This window comes from Ostrinia furnacalis, unplaced genomic scaffold (assembly GCF_004193835.3).
Source record: "Ostrinia furnacalis isolate ACB-3 unplaced genomic scaffold, ASM419383v2 OfSCF0682, whole genome shotgun sequence".
Classification (NCBI taxonomy): domain Eukaryota; kingdom Metazoa; phylum Arthropoda; class Insecta; order Lepidoptera; family Crambidae; genus Ostrinia; species Ostrinia furnacalis.
In genome coordinates, this window is record NW_021130921.1 from 1,176,433 (window position 1) to 1,196,386 (window position 19,954).

Consider the following 19,954-nt stretch of genomic DNA (forward strand, 5'->3'; position numbering starts at 1 on the left):
TTCAAAACGCCTGTTGCAGTAAACAGTGAGTGCACTTTATATGTAGATGGTCGCTCATTGCGGGCAGATTGCGTTTGCCATTGTTATTCTGAAGTGCCCTTTACATTTACATTTCTGATTCATCGAGTGATTAGATTAATGTATCTGAATTTAGAAAAACCCTGGTGGAAAGATAGATAGCTTTATTAACAACTAGCTTTCCGCCCGCGGCTTCGCCCGCGTGGACACCGAAAAACCCAAATATTTTACGGAACCCTATTTTTTTCCAAAATAAAATTTAGCCTATGTTACTCGTGGATAATGTAGCTTTCGAATGGTGAAAGAATTTTTAAAAACGGTCCAGTAGCTTTTGAGCCTATTCTCCTCTTTATAATATTAGTGAAGATATTGTGAATTAAAACAACTGTAGGTCAAATATGACGAATAACTATTGCGTATTTTAGTAAGATAAACTTTGTTTTAATAATGGTTTAATTAAAAAAAATACTCATTATGAAAAAAATAGTTTTTCAATATTATACCAAGATAATAGACATGTTGACACCACCACTCAATTGGCGTACTTTTTAAAACTGTCAAAACGAAACTCTCCCATAGATTTTGTATGGCATTACAAGCAAGTGACGTCACTATTTTGTCAACTCAATCATACTACTTTTTTCAATTACAATGCGAACAAAAATCGTAGTTTACAGGTAATTTAAAATGAATTAAGTTTTTAAGACCATAATGAAGGGTCTTTTTAAAACAGTTGTGGTTTCGATTTATTGGGGTATGGTGTCAAACTGTCTATTATGAAACAGATTCATTTCAGATACCTCTAACGCCATCTAGCAAGCGACTAATATACTATCACGCGAAAAGCAGTGCAAAGCTTGGGAAAACCCTACTTCTCTTGTTTTAGTTTGTAATTCCATCACTAGGTACGTGTGGATGTGGTGGGTTGAGTATTTTAATCAAGGAACTAGGAATTAAAGTAACTAATGACTAATAGTTATTAAGTGCTGTATCATTTTAAAAAGCTAAGGCGAGGTTTACATCATATAAGATAAGGTTTATCCTAAAATACTTGAACCATTTTGATATGATTGTCTTTTGTTTATTGCGAAACGCCGTTAGAGAAAAACATTAGGTACATACCTACTCATAATTTAGATGGAAATACCAACATATCTAGGTAATAATTTATTTGATTTTAATCAATATTCCACGTTATGAGTAATTTATTTATGTTAATCATCTACTAAACATACATTAAATTTTAAGGAAAAACCATACTTGTTTTACAAACACTTTATATTTTCTTGGAAATAATTTATTTATTTCGCATTCGCAGAAGATGTAGCTATTGATTCTTATTTACGTATACGATAACGCCAAGTTCAACAGTCGCATACGACATTAAACGACTATTTACGAAGAATTGTACCTTTTAACCTACTGATAAGACCTTATTTACTCTGATAATGTGATGCGAATATTATAGACATTTGTATATAATTATGCGTTGACATTTTTATGTTTACTTCGTTAATCAGTGTTTGTAGTGGCAAGTTCTGTGACTGAAGAAGTTAAAATGCAGAAATTAACGTGTTTAATTGTTGTTTTCGTGGCTGTGAGTCAATATTGTAACAAAAATTTATAGTCATATAAATTAACCCCAATTTTAAAGTATAATAATAAAGTGTATTATTTATTTTGTAGGCAGCAACAGCTGATCTTTTGTATCAAGATCGAAGTAGAGGCGCGACTTTGGTAAATATTTTCGTCCATCTTTAATCATAAAAACAAAAGCTATTACAAATAATTTTTGAAGTGCATATCTTTCAGAAACCCATATCAGCGTGCTGTGATATCCCAGAACTTGGAGACAGTAAACCATTGACGGAATGCTCTAACCCAAAGTTAGCCGGTCCAGTAAGTTTTTAACCTCCATAGGTTTACTTAATCAGAAATTAAAGTCCTTACTAAAAAAAATTAAGTTCAACTTTGAAACTAAATACATCCGAGTGATGCCATAAACATAAAAAGTAACTTCTTCCAGTGCAACGACGTCCACTGTGTGTTTGAAAAGTCCGGTTTCCTAGTGGACAAGAACACGCTAAACAAGGACGCCTATAGAAACCACCTGAGACAGTGGTCAGAGAACCACCCTGGATGGTCGGAGGCCATCGAGAGAGCCATCACCGACTGCGTGGATAAAGACCTGAGGCAGTACCTTGACTACCCCTGCAGGGCCTATGATGTGTTTACATGCACTGGGATTGCTATGCTGAAGGTTAGTATTCGTTCGTTTCAACCAAATGACGTCCACTGCTGGACAAAGGCCTCCGCCGAGGTTTTCAACAATGAACGGTTCTGCGCTGCCCGCATGCAGGCTCCAGCCCAACCTCACCAGATTGTCGGTCCACCTAATAGGAGGCCTTTCCACGCTACGACTTCCAGCCCGTGGTCACCACTCGAGAACTTTTCTGCCTCAACGGCCATCGTCTCTACGAGCTATGTGTCCCGCCCACTGCCACTTGATTTTAGCTATGTCTGTATTGTACAGGTTACATATTTCTCCAATTAGCTTGGTAATTTCTAGATTTATAGCATGATAATAATAAATGCAAACGAAGACAGTTGCATCTTCAGGGAAAACTCGCTCCGCTGTAGATTGCATCTGCATCTCACGGTTGAATTTTTTATCAAGAGCAATCCCAACATTAGTAGGAATTCTGTAAAATTACTTTTAAAATATTCACTGCAATGAGATTTAAATAATACAGAATACTAAATTGCATCCTGTCAGACTTTGAAGATAAAACAAAAACTAAGCCAGAATATGTGGTGATCTTTTAGAACTTTTCTTCAAATATTTTAAGCTGACATTACTTAATTAAGAAATGCCTATGCTGGTCACTTCACAGTCACTTCCTTTAACGAATTTTATGTCAACGCCCTAATATTACAACAATGAAAAAACATGGAAAATGATACTGTTGTTAGGTAGCAAAATTATCTTTATAATAAAAAGTTTGAAAAGGTGAATCATGCGCACAGTGTTCATGTTCGTGTAACCAGTGTGAATAATATGTGCATGGTCATTTTGTAGGAAGCAATTACGTCGTATTGGTTGCGACAATTGAAATTTTGATGTTAGTCTGCTAATGTTATATTTTATTTATTTAATAACCTATTCAGAGTGATGATGTAGACGACAAATTGTAGGATTAGTCATGTTCCAAAACGACACCGTCCGTTTACAATTATTGTCATCGGTAAATTATTTGATGGTACGCGAAGATACTTAGATACATGAAAGGATGAGAATTTGCTTGTAGCATTTCTGAAAGTTTATGAACATGACGTCACTATTAGATTAAAATGCAATTTACTGTTTCGATTACGTCATTTTCACATAAAAACTACAATAAAATTGAAACAGTAGGTCCAATACATTGATAATGCACATAATGAAGATTTCGAGCTACCACATAATAGCCCACCACCAGTTCAAATTTTTGGTTATGCTGCCCATTTTGTTCCTCTGATTGGTTTAATAGTCGAATAGCAAAAACTAAAGGAACAAAACCTTCAGTGTAAAATTATAACCAAAAAATATCTGTCTATGAACAAACGAGTCTGAATATTGAACATTGTCTTTTGTTCATTTTAACTTGCTATGCCCTGATCATCAATAACCGTTTTAATTCTGCGAATGAATCTTCTGAATCCACCTCCACTCTTCAAATACGATCAAGAAAGACATTAAAAAGTAATTACAGTTCACCCCTTCACCCTCCACTGGACTAGACTACTAATTATCTTTAAGAGTACTGTTACACGCCTTGATAATGTCATTAAATTAACACTCTAGTCATTTTTCCTTTTGAAATATTTCTCAAACAGCAATTACATTTGACATCATATTACAATATTATATATTTTTTAATAAAATTTAATATTTTTAATAAAATATAATAAAACTTATTACGACGCCCTATCGTAACAATGATGTTCCTGAAAATTATGATCATCAGTAGGTATATCTTCAATCTCTTATACTTTGTATTAAATTTTGTTTTTCTTTTCAGAAATGTCCAAAAGATGCGTGGAAATGCTGATGGAAGAGAAAAATATTCATTTTGGTCATCTTTATAATTTATGGCTTCATGCATACCCATTTAGTATGTCTAATAAAATAAAATAAAAATTCAGTTTTCATTGTAAACATGTGTGTAATAATTATGACTACAAATACATGTGATTAAATTAGACCGTCCATTGCTGCACAAGGGTCTCCCCTAAGGGCTTGCTCCCACGGAGACACTCCGTTTTTTGCAGGCTCCCGTTTGCAGTGTCCACGAACATCCCTGTTTGCAGTGTCCGGTTTTGCGCTGCATCTAAAGTAAATGTACAGTACATTACATCATTTATTAACAGAATACAACCCACATTATCATAGCAAGCCACGAGTTATGCACATGAGTGCACCAGCAGTTCATTGTCCCCAGTGCGTGTAATTGGTGAGTGGCCCAAGGTCTGAGAGCCCCTTGACACTGATTCGCTGCCTTGAGGACGTCCGACACACTCGGCTCATTATATGGATAATTACCTGTTAATTGACTGCTCGATCGGCCGTTGAAGAGGGCTTAGGAGCATTATAGAGAAAGTTGCGTGGAGGAGAAAATTGAAGCGACTTATTTTAAGACTTATTTTAATGATTCGCTTTTTTAAAGGAATCATACGGCAGTTAAATATACTCTTAGATTCGTACTACTAAACCTGAAAACTAGCAAAAAAAACTCAAACTTTCAAGAAATAAACAAAAAATACATAATCAATCAAAGGTACATTAAGAAAACAAATTATTAAATTATGTTATCATAATCATTATTTCCACTGCTGAACATAGGCCTCCCGTTATCCCGTAATGATTTCCAGATTGGCCGGTTGACAGCAAACTGCATATAACGCCTTCCTGCAATCTATACTAATATTATAAAGCTGAATGTTCCATAAAACCCATGTTCGCAAAATAAATATATTTGATTTGATTTAATTTGATTTGAAGAGTTTGTTTACTTTAACGCTCTATATAATCATAGGAACTACCGGTCCGATTTGTAATATTCTTTCAGAACACTGAAACATCTATCTATAATCTATATGGGCTATCTAACAAGATAGCCCATTTATTGAGGAAGGCTATAGGCTATATACCATCGCGCTACGAGTAATAGGTGCAGAGCAAAAATGATTTTCACGCGTACGAAGTCGCGGGCACTGCTAGTCTTTATAATAATTATAATATTTATTATGTATACTTTGTATTGTCACAATGTTAGTAATATGGTATTTGACCTAGTGATTGTTCCCTGCACCTGCATCTTCTATTATGTTTTATCTCGTATTTTTATTTACAAACAATAATAATATGTTGAGATAGATGAAGGTCATCAAAGCACTCCATTGCATATACATACATAGGTAGTTAGTTTATAGTTGTCATGAGATAAGACTGAAGATAGCAAAATAATAAAACCAATTTGCACTCAACCTAGCACTTGAACAAAGGGTAATTTGATATGTAATTATTTCTGTATAAGACGCAGTAAGAAAATCATCTAAATTGAGATCTAAATTAAAATCAGCAGCAATCTACAAGCAAAGTACGCTTTAATGTTTGATGACAATAATCTATATAAGAAAGAAATTATGATAATATCTCAAGAATTAAAAAATAATCTAGGAAAAGGAGAGGAGAGAATACTCTCTGATAGAGGTTTTTGATTTTAATTAATCAGATAAACCAGTTACTGAAAATAGACAGTTGACTAAAGAAAGAAACAGAAAGATAGAAAGTAGGTAAGTCAATTAATCATTCATCTCCGTAATTACCTAAATGGTTAATTTTATTGAAGACACAAACCTCTAAGGGTGGCCTTAAAAGCACTAACAACATTGACATTGAAGTCATGTTTAACTTTTAGAGATCCAATTGGTTCTGCTGTTGAAAAATTTTTGAACATGAGATACAATGACTCTCTACACTCGAAGGAACCTCTCTCTCTCTCTTGGGTTTTTTACCTTCCAATTTCTGTTATCATTTTAAAATACAAACTCTTCTTATTTGCAAACAGCGTATTTTCCACTTTTTATCAAATAAAGCTCTTATAAAGCAAAATTAAGCATGACGTTCAATAGTTTAATCTAGCAGTACATTGACGTCACCTTCATTACCGTATGGCACCATGATAAAATTAAAGAGCCACTCATCGTTGTGGGTTTTTCACCTTTTTGATAGGGTATTGTGGTCAGTCGCAATGTAATTATACAAAAACTATAACGTTGAAGATTAACTGTGGGCAATCATGACACCTAAAGAGGATGCAGTGCTTATAACGAGCGATTTGCATTAGTCGCAATTTATGCAAAAAAATAGAACAGCTTCTGATTGTTAATGAAGTCTATACAGGGTGAGAAAATGGTGCATAAGTAATTGATATGTAGTAACTACTATAAGGACTACTCCCACCTCTGAGTACTGTGCAACCGGGATCTACAGCTTGACTCCTAACAAAGAAGACCGTTGGACCCACGACATTAATCAGAAGAAAATAGGAGGAGGTAAAAACTAAAATTTCTTCCCTCTTTCCAGTGCAAAGCAGATAACAGATGATAATATGCAAAAGTATTGTTATTGAGGAAGATTCCTGTAGGTATATATCGATCAGAGCTATCAAAGATTATGCGTGTACTTACTGCCTTGATTCCTTATAGCCCGTGGTCTCTTATGAAAGAATCTCTTCATATGAACCCCTGCAAAAGGAACTGCCTGTGGTACGTTCAGTAAGTGCTTAGGTATTTATTAAGGGCAGTGACCGGAGCTGTAGGACCAACGACTGTAAACATAATAATAACAATTGATGTGAGTCATATGCGATTCATGGGCAGGGAAGTTGTTAAATGTTTTCAGGTGCTACTCCGATAGTAAGTCTATTAAAATAAAATCACTCATATTCGCTGACAGCTTAATATTCAATTTAAGCTCGTAGTAAAGTTATATACATAGTAATTGTTTGATTTAGTGAGGCTAGTGTATTGACCCCAAGATCATTATGTTTTTACCAAATCTCAAGGTAATTTTCAGACTTCTTGAATTGATAATTTAACTGCAGGTTATCCCATTGAACCAGTAACAGTCAAATGCACAGACGCTGATAAAGGCAGACAAAGGGTTGACCTTTAGCTGCAGTCAAGAAAGTCGCCTTCAGATGAAGATAGGGGCTCAATGATATTCTACTATTTGCTACAGATTAAAATGGCCAATTTAGTCATATTTGTAATTTATAATGTTTTCTGCTATTCTATATTGGACTTTCAGTTAAGTCCTTGTTGTAGCACTGAATTTTACATTAATAAATGGCTTACTATCACAATATTGTACTGCGAGCATCTAACGCTCCAGTACTACCTCTTTTTACCTCTTTTTATTAATTTACAAAAAAATACAAAAATACAAAATATTTTATTTCATTACAAAATTACATTAAATAACATACAGGGTTTGGAGTTTCCTTTTAAGCATACAGTTGCTTGTGTTAGGAAACACCGTACTGCTCGTATTATACTTCGTCTAACATTTTTATTGTACTTTCTCGGCAGGATTCGAACCGCAACCACAAATGGTATTATAGTTAAATATTTAGGCTGAGTTGCACCACCTAAATTTAACCGTGACTTTAACAGTGTATTTTGTATGGAATTTGAAAGCTTTTTGACGTTTGTTAAAGTCAGAGTAAGATGGTGCAACCCAGCCACAATAATTATGAACCATCATGCCTGGCGAACGTCTAATGAATCGAATGATCAACTGAATAAAATGATGTATTTATAACGAATCAAAACACACGGTAAAAAAGGTACTTAGTTGTTTATTCTATCAAAGCCTAAGTAAATAAATAAATGAGTCATACCGTGGTCATTAATACTTGTATACCATGTAGTGTAACGGAAGTGGGTGTGCTAGTTTTTCATAGAACATAATTTGTTTGCGCTGAAACCTGCCAATTATCAGCTGGCAGTTCAGGTGTTTATGTGTGATCTTTTGATACCTGAGTACAGATGACAGCATATGAAGCTGTGGCATCTTATGACGTTGAAATAGGGTCTATTTTCCAACAAAAATGTATAGTCTGATGAGCTGTTGACTGTACTTACGAGTACCTGTTGACAGGTTTGGGTGGTAATTTAACTAAAATAGGTCAATTTGCCTTTAGTTAACCATGTAATATGTTATGGCTATGGTGATTTGCAAATGATATCAAAAATACAGGGTGAAAAATACAGATTGACTAGAACTTCAACTATGATTTAGTTTTAGACCATGCTTCTGAGTTGATAACCAAAGAAATCTTGAATTTGCAGTAATTTACAGTCAAAACAATCACTGATATCGAGACTTCCACATTACTTAAGAAAATTATTAACGTGTCAATTGCACCCTGTATGTACATGTAAATGATGTCTAAAATGAAAATTATCGTGATTACATAAAGTGCCTTTGCACTTTATAATCATGATGAATCTCTAAATGCTACAATTATTATTGCATATGAGATGACACAGGAAAAGAATGTCTTTTTTGTAGGAAATCTTTCAGAGTTGATTTAATGACAATTCAGGGTTAGAAAATTAATAAAAACAAAGCCTAGCCCTGTAAACAAACATTTGTAACCTTTATCTGAACATTATTGTGACGGATATTTTTTTAGAGCATTTAATACCAGTTAAAGGGTTTAATTGCTTTCTAAGTGTGCAATTTTAAATGTATTTAAAATAAAGTTTGTGTTCGTTGATTGGTGCCCCACTTTAATTTAGAACTAGACATGTATAACGTTAATTTTATTTACACGGAGGCTTTTTCAATCATACAACGGAATGGGGATAGACCAAATAACATTAAATTACTTAAATACCACTTACGGTATTAATTGCCTATGATTCCTAGCTATTCTCTTAATGAGTTACATAAATACCGCTATAGAGTCATAATAATTGATCCCTAGCTATTGTTTTAATTACATAATTCCTTTCTAATAACATATTTTCGATTTTCCATCAATTTCCTTGTCACTTCAATGCTTTTTCCGACGTCTTCTTGGCAATTACTTAGATTTCGAAACTAAAAAGTTAGCATTGTCCCTACTTCCTTCCTTTAGGCTTGATTGTTGTCACGGTCGCCACGGGGTATATAACCACTGTGATCTACGTCACCTCACTCAGAACCTAGACGTGAATCAACATGGTGGGGTTTGTGGTCGTCGCCTTAGTTGCCGTGTTTCAGGTAATGATTGGTGTTAGCGCTCATGATTTCGCACGCAATCTATTTTTATTCGTAAATAAATGTAAACTTTAAAAAGTTCCTGATCGTAACTTTGCAACATAATAATAATACTTATAAGTACATCTGTCTGCCACTGTACATCACTTTTATGTGCAAAAGCTTAAATAAATAATAATAATATTTGAAAAATGTTATCTATACTAATATTATAAATGCGAAAGTAACTCTGTCTGTCTGTCTCTCTTTCACGCCTAAACCACTGAACCGATTTTAATTAAATTTGGCAGAAAGATAGTTTGAGTCCCAGGAAAGGACATAGGATAGTTTTTATCCCGGTTTTTGAAACAGGGATGCGCGCGATAAAGTTTTTCTGTGACAAACAAAATTCCACGCGGGCGAAGCCGCGGGCGGAAAACTAGTGACTTAATAATTTCCTTGCAAACAGAGAATCTATCTCAATCAAATAAATATTTTTATTGCTATGGACCACATTCCTTTAAAAACAGCCCTGTTCATTGATCTAAATAAAATAAAAACTACTTAAGTACCTAAATAACTACCTATAACTGTTTTAAAATAAGAAAATAATGTTTGAATAGGCTTAGGTACTACGAAACTGTATTTTTATTAATAGAAAATGATTTTATCTCAATAATTTATTCAGGTGATATCGTGCCAAGAGCCGCCGCCATTCCTGGCCAATGTGCCAGAACAATGCCGCCGACCTCCAGAAGGAGTGGTAAGTACAAAAACCAATAATAAACAGAAGATAGAGTTCAGTATGGACGATCTACAAGATGGACGGACGACCTCATTAAGGTTACTACCTAGGATGGATGGCGCTGGATGTAGGCTGCTACCAACCGGCCAAACTAAAAATTACTAGGGGAGGCCCATGTTTAGCAGTGGACGTCCTGTAGTAAAAATGATGATGATGATGATGAACATACATTGTAAAATCTACTATCCAACTCTAGAATTGAAGTTTGATCAATTAAATATCTTGGTATAAAACACTTTTTAAATAAAAAAAAAATATTTTTTTATAACTTTTACTTCATGATTTCTGACTGCTAATATGCGATCACTACTTGAAATGATCAAATATTTTATTTTAATACTTTTCACACTTCAAAAGTTTATATTTTATGTTTTGCTTCTTTTAGGACAGACCCCATACATGTTGCAAGATACCCAGCTTCTTCAAAGATGAGGACCTTCAGGAGTGTGGGTTCAAGAAACTGGAGGATCAGCCGGAGAGGCCTGGACCTCCTCACGGACCCCCAGACGTAAGTAAAAGCTAAAATAACTCTTAGTGCTTACAAAACAAAGATTCAATTAAGATACTTTACTGGCTTCTGCCCTTTAAAAACTTAACAAGTTTGATTTTCTATAGATAGGGTGATTACGGAGATGTAGAATTTATTAGCAATCGTAGGCATATTTCTTTCTGATTTAATAAAATATTGGGTCTACTTAGGAACTGAAAGGACTTTTTTTAAATATGACATAAAATATAACGAGAAAACAGATTTGAGTGCCTGTAAGCTAGACTAGAGCTATCCCTGATTATCAATTATATTATTAAGGTGAGTATAGACTACAACATTTCTATGTAATGTAACGTTCTTGCGAATGGTACAATACAGGTTAATGTATGACGTTTGGTTCGTGACAGGGTGAAACACTAGACATTTCATAGAGCGGCTCGTTGTTCTGTTACAAGTAAATGATCTATTCTATACTCACCTTTATAGTACCTATTTTGTGAGGTCTAGACATACCTAAAGACAGGATATTCTCCATGAAGGCTATGATTACATTCCAATAATTTTTATAGCGTCGCCATGACCGCGAGACGAAAATGGTGTCATCATAGACAAACGGACGTCCCCCTATTGTTGTATGTCTTTGCTATGCTTCAACCTTGGGCCGCCTATACGAGCTAACAGATTATTACTTATTCCTTTCAGTTCCAAATAGAGTATAAGTATTTTTGTTCCAATTAAGGATAGGTAAGTATTATATTTCTAAGTACAGACAAATTGAGACAAGAATTATTATTTTACTTCCTTACTCAATGCTACTCAAATTGAATTAACGACGTACCTCTTGTTTATAATACAAGAATTTACGTAAAGCAAAGGAATCTATGAGTAACGACATGGTAAAGTTGGTCGCCAAATCGTTGTTATGGCCAACCTATCTTGCTAAATTGAAATCCCATCAAAAACATTCTGTAAAAAAACTAGCCAAGTCTCGATGGAGCTGCTTGTTTATCTCTAAAAAGAAATGAAATCTAGACAAAGTCGTGCCAAGTCTATGGTTCTTTACTGCGATTTCTTTATTATTATAGTTAATGTTGTGTGACTTGGCCGTTGAAGGGTACAAAACCAGGTGCTCCATGACACCATTGCACCAATCTGTTGCCAGAACCGCTACCCATTGACGATGGAAAATTGCCACTTGGAAAACGTTGATTTAATAACCAGTGAATTGTAGGCTTAATAAAGCTGCGTATTTCAATAATACTTATGCATGATTATTGATTATCTTAATAAAGATTGTTCAACGGCCAAGTCACACAACATTAACTATAATAATAAAGAAATCGCAGTAAAGAACCATAGACTTGGCACGACTTTGTCTAGATTCAACGGCCAAGTCACACAACATTAACTATAATAATAAAGAAATCGCAGTAAAGAACCATAGACTTGGCACGACTTTGTCTAGATTTCATTTCTTTTTAGAGATAAACAAGCAGCTCCATCGAGACTTGGCTAGTTTTTTTACAGAATGTTTTTGATGGGATTTCACTTCTTTTTGTTGAATGTGGCATAATTATTTAACGTGTCGTCGTCCTTTAATATTATCGGCATTTTTTTTACGATATTAAACACATCGTCCTTTAAAATGGACAACGAATCATAATTGTTTTAATAATGACTTTACCTTAGCGAACCTCACGATTTAATTAACGAAATCAACCAAATTCAAATTATAGCCTGACCAGGAACATAAAAACCCTCGCCATGTTGCGGAAAACTAATGGTACTAATTTCTTTTAATGGCAACAGTAACTGAAAACTTCATTATAATGTCACCTTGCATGTCAGTTTATTGCTGTCATAGTGTCAACAAACTTTATTTTAAATGTGCGCAATTGATTTTGTGAATAAATTGCTAAAATCTTTTTATAGTCGTGAAAGAAAAGTGGTTCACAATGTGTTAAAGTATTTGTTGAAAAGAAATACTAAGGGTTCGGACAATATTTTCATTGAATAATGTTTCCGACAAAGGTTGTCAAATTGACTGACATGTTTATCGTATAGTACAGTCAACTATGAAAATTAACTGTGGTTTGTTTCAACTACCTATTTTAAAGTTTTTTGTCACTTTTTAAGTGTTGAATTTTATGGAATTGGGAACGAAGTACCGAGTTTAAAGCGTTCTTAGCAGACATTGCAGTTGAATATTCAAGTTCTGAATTTTATTATTGATGAATAATAAAATAAATCCTACTAGCTCGATTGATGGTTTCATTTAATTTATTTAAACCAGGTTATCTTTTATAATATTTTTTCGTTAATTTATGAAAATATCAAATTAGCCCGTAATTCTGAATCCTGATACATAAAGTTAGCCTATTAATTTAACACAGGTACGACTGTACTCAGTGTTGCACTATCAAATGCAATTGACGCGCCTCTATGCCAAGGTTTTTATGTTCCTGGTCAGGCTATACACAAGATTCAATTCAACTTAATCGACGGGGGGGTCTAGAGAGGAAAAAAAATCTGGACACCGCGGTGCAGAAAATCGACGCTCAAAGTGCTAGCGCCATCTAGCGGTAAGCGGTACAGGCGAACACCACGGTGCCGGTGTGGCGCTAGTAGTATTGATTATGAATGTGGTGTTACTCCAGATCTTCGATTTTCCTAGTTTTTATAGTTTTCCCTTTATATGGCCATTAAACCCTAACTCTGTACCAAATTTCAGCTCTCTGAGTTTATTGGAAGTACTAGTTCTATTTTGATGATCATCAGTGAGTGAGTGAGTGCCATAAATGCGAAACTTTGCTTTCGCTTAACTTCGGAACTAAATGACCTACAGACTTGAAATTTTGGATTTTAAGTATGTAATTATAGCTTACTAGATGACGAAAATTTCTGCGTTCTGGTCTTATCCAGAGGTTCTCAAATAGGGGACTGAAAATGCGGCGAAATGGTTCCAGTAAAGGATGGTACGGCAGTGTTTGCTTCGCGCTCGACTTGGCGGGGGCACTGCCGTGCCCCCAGATAATCGCTTTAAAAATCCACTCCCAGAAATTGAACCCCACCCACAGTAATTAACGCCCGTATTCACAAACATTACTATGAGGTCTCACAGTGCGCGTGGACGTATAGGGTGACACACTAACCAATCATTGAGCTCTATTCAACGCTGTGCGTTTGATTTGCTGCTGTACGGGCATAAGCCTTTAGGCCAAGACCAGTAGAGCATTAACTTCTATTATTTATGACAGCTCTGGATCTATTATTTACATAGAAATATACAACAATGGAAGTTATCACGATATTATAAAATGTCCCTTTGGAATTCATAGAAAAATGTCAAGGGAATTACATCCTACATGACAATAGATTCAATATTTACATGTGATTTTTATGCTGCATGAATACAACGACTATAGTGTGATGTATTGTCGATAATTATATACCTATTACATAGGAGTAACCTGCACTGACACTCGTGATAAAATGCATTATTATTTTTGCATTTAGACACGCTTGCATCTGGGGGCACGGCAGTGCCCCCACCAAGTCGAGCAAAAAAGCGGCACGGCCGTACCATCCTTTTCTCGAAGCAATTCAGGCCATTTTCGACTGCCTGTAACTTCGTTGTGGATAAAACTAGAAGGCTGAATTTTCAGTAACCATGTAGGCATTGTAAAGACACGGTATATTTCAAATTTCATTCAATTTGAACCAGTAGTTTAATAATTATAACGGGTCAAAGTTTCTTAATTTTGTCACTCACTGACTCACCGATCATCAAAACTCTAAGGCACTTCTAGCAGACCTAGAAGCTTCAAATTTGGTATATAAGTAGTGTTTGGTGAATGGATCAAGGAAAAACTAAAATATTTGGGGGCACGGTAGTGCAACCGCCAAGTCGAGTAAAATTTTTCAATTTCGGTCCAGTTTTCTAGATACATAACTGCTGTCTACAAAATACAAAAAGAAATGAGATTTGGGGGCACGGTAGTGCAACCGCCAAGTCGAGTAAAATTTTTCAATTTCGGTCCAGTTTTCTAGATACATAACTGTTGTCTACAAAATACTAAAAGAAATGAGGTCCCATCAAAAACAATACTTGTCAAAAAAACCAAGTCTCGCAACTCAGTTGTTCTACGGTAAAAAGTTATGAGATCCATGTAATACCAAGTCCAGGCCAGGAAATCTTTAATGTTTTACATAAATATATTGACTTGGCCATCGCATGAAAACACGTGTAAATTAAATTATTTAGTGCGATGGCCAAGTCAACAATTTATGTAAAACGTTAAAGATTTCCTGGCCTGGACTTGGTATTACATGGATCTCACAACTTTTTACCGTAGAACAACTGAGTTGCGAGACTTGGTTTTTTTGACAAGTATTGTTTTTGATGGGATAAATTCATTTTCAGCTTTAAATAAATAAAATAGTCGTAATTTGATGACCTATTTGTATAATAAATAGGTTTAGGTAAGCCTTTAAAAAATTCATTTATTTTTGCAAATAGGCTTTAAAAAAGCGCTTTTACACGTCCCAATATTAACCCTACCACTGCTTCGGGACAATAAATGGGCCAGAAGAAGCAGCGCAAGAAACTCAGTCACTATTGTCAGCTTTGTCCAGCAGTGGACGTCTTTCGGCTGAAACGAACGAAGTTTAAATCATCAGGGACTTGAAATGCTACTTTCGGGTTTCTTAAAATATGAGGATGTAAAAATAATTTATGCACAAGCAGTTTCAAATCTTATCGAAATTTGGGGAGCAGTTTTATGGAAAATATTTCTGTACCCCCAGTGAAAAGGGATCTAACTCGACTTAGATCAAAACTGACTTTATAACATAATGTGAATCTCTGAAAAATTAGCTATTTTTGTATCTTATCGGTATGTTTCTACGACGTATAGAAAAGAAAATAATTTTGTGCCAAATGATACAAGTAAGGCTTTGTGAACCAATTTTGAGTTTTCTTTCGTGTATATTGATACATGTCTACTTTTAACAAAGTGTACCGGAGGCTTCTTTCAATTTCTTATTGTGTCAAGAGGTACGACTCGTGTTACTACTTTTTACACGATTGAAGTTGTTCAGATTGAATTTGTGATTAACAATATAAGATGACTCATATTAATATACAAAAAAAAAACTATGTATTGTTGGTTGGTGAAAAAGAATGTAACTTAATTTATAGCACAAAAAGTAAAAGACAAATGCTTATTTATTTTGTGTATAATGATTCAATTAGACTAATACCACTAACCACAAAAGTTTCGTACATGTGTAAAATGTTATCAGTTACTTAGATCAAAAACGTTTGAAAATCGCAACTAATGATTTGGTTAATTATTTGGTGTAAAATGATATAACTTAGCCCAATTGTCAGATTAAAGGAAAACATAATGCGTAGTTTATAAATCAAAGAACTTTAGTTAATAGTTTTAATAAATAATGGTTAACATCTACTAGTAAAATATATAATTGAATTCATAGTGCCTAACGCTGTCAATAAAAGTACTTAATAAGTGCATTATAGAATTTACAAGAGCTCCAACTACCAGAACTCTTTATAAACAAAACTCATCACCTTAGACAACAAATTGAACTGGGCGAGTCATGTCGAGAACAAAATAAAAATGAAAGTAAGTATTATTTGAAGCAATTGGGTAATAAAGACCAGAAACAACAATGGTTTCACATCAACTAATTAGACAGGAGACAGAGAAAAGTTTGTTTTCTACAATAACCTTATTGGGAATCAAACTCTGGACCAGAGATAATGATGTCAAGCTATATTGATTGCTTTTTGGCTACAGAAGGATAATATAAAAGTAAAGTCATAAAATGCATTTGTTTTCAACAAAAAGGCTTTTAAAAAGCCCTTTAACACGTCCTAGTATCACTTGAACCCTACTTTTATTTTGGGACATAAATAGGTCAGTGCTGAGAAGAAGCAGCGCAAGATATTTAGCCACCCTTGTCAGCCTCTTCTTGAATAATAAATAACTTGAAAAAATCGAACTGCCTAAGACGGGAATCTTCTTAAATCAATAGAGACCATGATTAACAAGACATTTTATACTTGCGAGCTAAGCAGATAAAGTCCAGCAACACATGCCATTTACATAATTATTTACTTTATACAAAGTATCCATTCATAAGGACNTTTTTATTGCTATGGACCACATTCCTTTAAAAGCCCTGTTCATTGATCTAAATAAAATAAAAACTACTTAAGTACCTAAATAACTACGTATAACTGTTTTAAAATAAGAAAATAATGTTTGAACAGGTTTAGATACCTACTACGAAACTGTATTTTTATTAATAGAAAATGATTTTATCTCAATAATTTATTCAGGTGATATCGTGCCAAGAGCCGCCGCCATTCCTGGCCAATGTGCCAGAACAATGCCGCCGACCTCCAGAAGGAGTGGTAAGTACAAAAACCAATAATAAACAGAAGATAGAGTTCAGTATGGACGATCTATAAGATGGACGGACGACCTCATTATGGTAGCAGGAAGGCGCTGGATGCACCTCGCTGCCAACCGGCCAAACTGAAAATCATTAGAAGAGGCCCATGTTCAGCAGTGGACGTCCTGTGGCTGAAATGATGATGATGATGATTATGATGATGATGAATGTTCACTGAACATCAATTTTTGATTCTACTATCCCACACTGGAATAGACGGTCTGATCAATTTAGATATCTTTGTGAAAAAGCTCTTAAAAGCCTATTTTCAGAAAATGAGTTTACTTTTATAACTTTTACTTATATTTTATGTTTTGCTTCTTTTAGGACAGACCCCATACGTGTTGCAAGATACCCAGCTTCTTCAAAGATGAGGACCTTCAGGAGTGCGGGTTCAAAAAACTGGAGGATGAGCCAGAGAGGCCTGGACCTCCTCACGGACCCCCAGACGTAAGTTTAAGCTAAAATATCTCTTTTAGGCTGAGATTATTAAAAAACAAAGATTTAATAAGATACCTTGCTGGGTTCGGCCCTTAAAAACCCCAAAAGCCAAGTTAGGAAAAGAAAATAAATTATTTTTATGTTTTTTTACATGACCTAAAATATAACAAGAAAACAGATTTGAGTGACTGAAAGCTAGACTTGAGCTATCCCTGATTATCAATTATATGATTAAAGTGAGTATAGACTAGAACATAATTATGTAATGTAACGTTCTTGCGAATGGTACAATACAGGTTAATGTATGACGTTTGGTTCGTGACAGGGTGAAACACTAGACATTTCATAGAGCGGCTCATTGTTCTATTACAAGTAATTACTATACTTACCTATATAGTACATACCTTGTGAAATGTAGACATACATAAAGGCGGGATATTCTCCATGAAGGCTATGATTACATTCCAATAATTTTAATGGCGTCGCCGTGACCGCGAGACAAAAATGGTGTCATCATAGACAAGCGGACGTCCCCCTATTGTTGTATGTCTTTGCTATGCTTCAACCTTGGGCCGCCTATACAAGCTAACAGATTATTACTTATTCCTTTCAGTTCCAAATAGAAATAAGTATTTTTATTCCAAATTAAGGATAAGTAGGCTATTATATTTTTAAGTACAGATAAATTGAGACAAGAACTATTATTTTACTTCCTTACTTTATTTATGGCTACGCAAATGGCATTAGCGATGTTAGCTCTTGTTTATAAAACTAAATTTTAAGTAAAGCAGAGGAATCTATGTGTAATCACATCGTAAAGTTTGTCACCAAATTATTGTTATGGCCAACCTATCTTGCTAAATTGAAATGATAGCTTTAAGACCCACGCCCAGAAATCGAATCCACCCACAGTAATTTAAACGCCCGTATTCACAAACATTACTATGAGGTCTCACAGTGCGCGTGGACGCACAGGGTGAGTACTAACCAATCACTAAGATCTATTCGACGCTGTGCGTTTGATTTGCTGCTTCACTTATGCAAGCATCCTTTAGGAATACGGGCATAAGCCTTTAGGCCAAGACCAGTAGTAGAGCATTTACTTTTATTATTTATGACAGCTCTAGATCTATTTATTTACATAGAAATGTATGCAACAATAGAAGTTATCACATCACGATATGTCCCTTTGGAATTCATAGAAAAATGTCAAGGGGATAACATCCTACCTTACAATAGATTCAATATTTACATGTAATTTTTATGCTGCATGAATACAATGACAATAGTGTGATGTAAAGTCGTTAATTACATACCTATTACATATGAGTAACCTGCGCTGACACTCGTGATAAAATGAATTATTATTTTTGCATTCAGATACGCTAGCATAAATTCATTTAGAGCTTTAAATAAATAAAATAGTTGTAATTTGATTACCTATTTGTATAAATAGGTTTAGGTAGGTAAGCCTTTGTCCAGCAGTGGACGTCTTTCGAGAAACTTGCATATTCCATTACAAGTTTCGTTTGTTCCCCACAAGATCTTCCTTGAACCATTGTCATAAATTTTTAACTGTATGCCCTAAAAAGTCCATAGCGTGTATGAAATAATTCACATAAGAACATTCACTTACTATTCTTTAATACACAATTCCAGTGCAGCAAGCAGTTATGCGTCATGAAGAAGTACAACCTCCTCAAGGGCGAGTCCGATGTTGACCACGATGCAACCAAAGAATACCTGCAGAAGTGGATAGAATCGAACCCGGAGTGGAAGGAGCCCATGGACGCCGCCATCGAACGGTGCATCGGGCAGCCCCTCCCTGGCCCGCCTCATATCTGCGAGGCCAATAAAATGGTCGTCTGCATCAGCTTCCATTTGTTCGGGGTAAGCAGATATCCTTGGAAATGTATACAGCGCCATATAAACTGTGCATTTACGGGACTATTCCCACCTCTCGTTTTCACCGCTGCAACATAGAACTTTTTTTTTCGGTGAATAATGCACATTCTCTACAGACGTACATAGTACGTAATCACCCAGACTATACAAAGATTTTTGTACACACAATAATGTGTGGTTACGTGCTGGAATTGAACTTTTGCCTTTGGAAACTTATAAGGCACTTACGGAAATCTCGGGTGCACTAAATTTTTATAGATATGATCGTAATGATATTGATTTCAGCATGACAATTTACACAATTTATAGGAATTATAGGACACCTGGAACAAAGTGTTCTTAAATCACTCAATTTACTATTTTGATTACAGAAATGCGTGAGCTGGTCCGATACAGAAGGCTGCAAGAAACTGAAGGCACACATGGATGAATGCGCTCAGTATTTTCCAAAGCACTAAAATCCTCGTATAAAAATACAACAAAATAGATAGAATTTGTAAATAAAGTGTTACCTACGCGA

The 19,954-nt window shown here is 34.9% G+C and overlaps 2 protein-coding genes across 3 annotated transcripts; both read left to right on the plus strand.

Moving 5' to 3' along the window:
- The first annotated feature begins 1,520 nt into the window (after nucleotides 1–1,520).
- On the plus strand, nucleotides 1,521–4,260 carry LOC114366781 (uncharacterized). Its single transcript, XM_028323758.1, has 5 exons — nucleotides 1,521–1,615; nucleotides 1,705–1,755; nucleotides 1,831–1,917; nucleotides 2,045–2,278; nucleotides 4,080–4,260. Exons 1-5 carry the CDS (start codon nucleotides 1,577–1,579, stop codon nucleotides 4,107–4,109), a joined length of 441 nt encoding a protein of 146 aa, XP_028179559.1. The 5' UTR covers nucleotides 1,521–1,576; the 3' UTR covers nucleotides 4,110–4,260.
- A 4,946-nt stretch (nucleotides 4,261–9,206) lies between these two features.
- On the plus strand, nucleotides 9,207–19,940 carry LOC114366779 (uncharacterized). 2 transcript variants are annotated; one of them, XM_028323756.1, is made up of 5 exons: nucleotides 9,207–9,334; nucleotides 9,999–10,073; nucleotides 10,501–10,623; nucleotides 19,189–19,419; nucleotides 19,806–19,940. In XM_028323756.1, exons 1-5 carry the CDS (start codon nucleotides 9,293–9,295, stop codon nucleotides 19,890–19,892), a joined length of 558 nt encoding a protein of 185 aa, XP_028179557.1. In that variant the 5' UTR covers nucleotides 9,207–9,292; the 3' UTR covers nucleotides 19,893–19,940. The 2 variants fall into 2 exon arrangements, with proteins under 2 accessions (XP_028179557.1, XP_028179558.1); XM_028323757.1 differs by lacking the exon at nucleotides 10,501–10,623 and adding an exon at nucleotides 17,416–17,538.
- Nucleotides 19,941–19,954: the final 14 nt, after the last annotated feature.

Bases quoted from the DNA above. Each gene is read 5' to 3' on its own strand.
- LOC114366781 (XM_028323758.1), top strand. From the start codon at position 1,577: ATGCAGAAATTAACGTGTTTAATTGTTGTTTTCGTGGCT. The intron at 1,756-1,830 runs GTAAATATTTTC...CATATCTTTCAG, and splicing joins GAAGTAGAGGCGCGACTTTG to AAACCCATATCAGCGTGCTG. The intron at 2,279-4,079 runs GTTAGTATTCGT...TTTTCTTTTCAG, and splicing joins CTGGGATTGCTATGCTGAAG to AAATGTCCAAAAGATGCGTG.
- LOC114366779 (XM_028323756.1), top strand. From the start codon at position 9,293: ATGGTGGGGTTTGTGGTCGTCGCCTTAGTTGCCGTGTTTCAG. The intron at 9,335-9,998 runs GTAATGATTGGT...TAATTTATTCAG, and splicing joins CCTTAGTTGCCGTGTTTCAG to GTGATATCGTGCCAAGAGCC. The intron at 10,624-19,188 runs GTAAGTAAAAGC...ACACAATTCCAG, and splicing joins CTCCTCACGGACCCCCAGAC to TGCAGCAAGCAGTTATGCGT.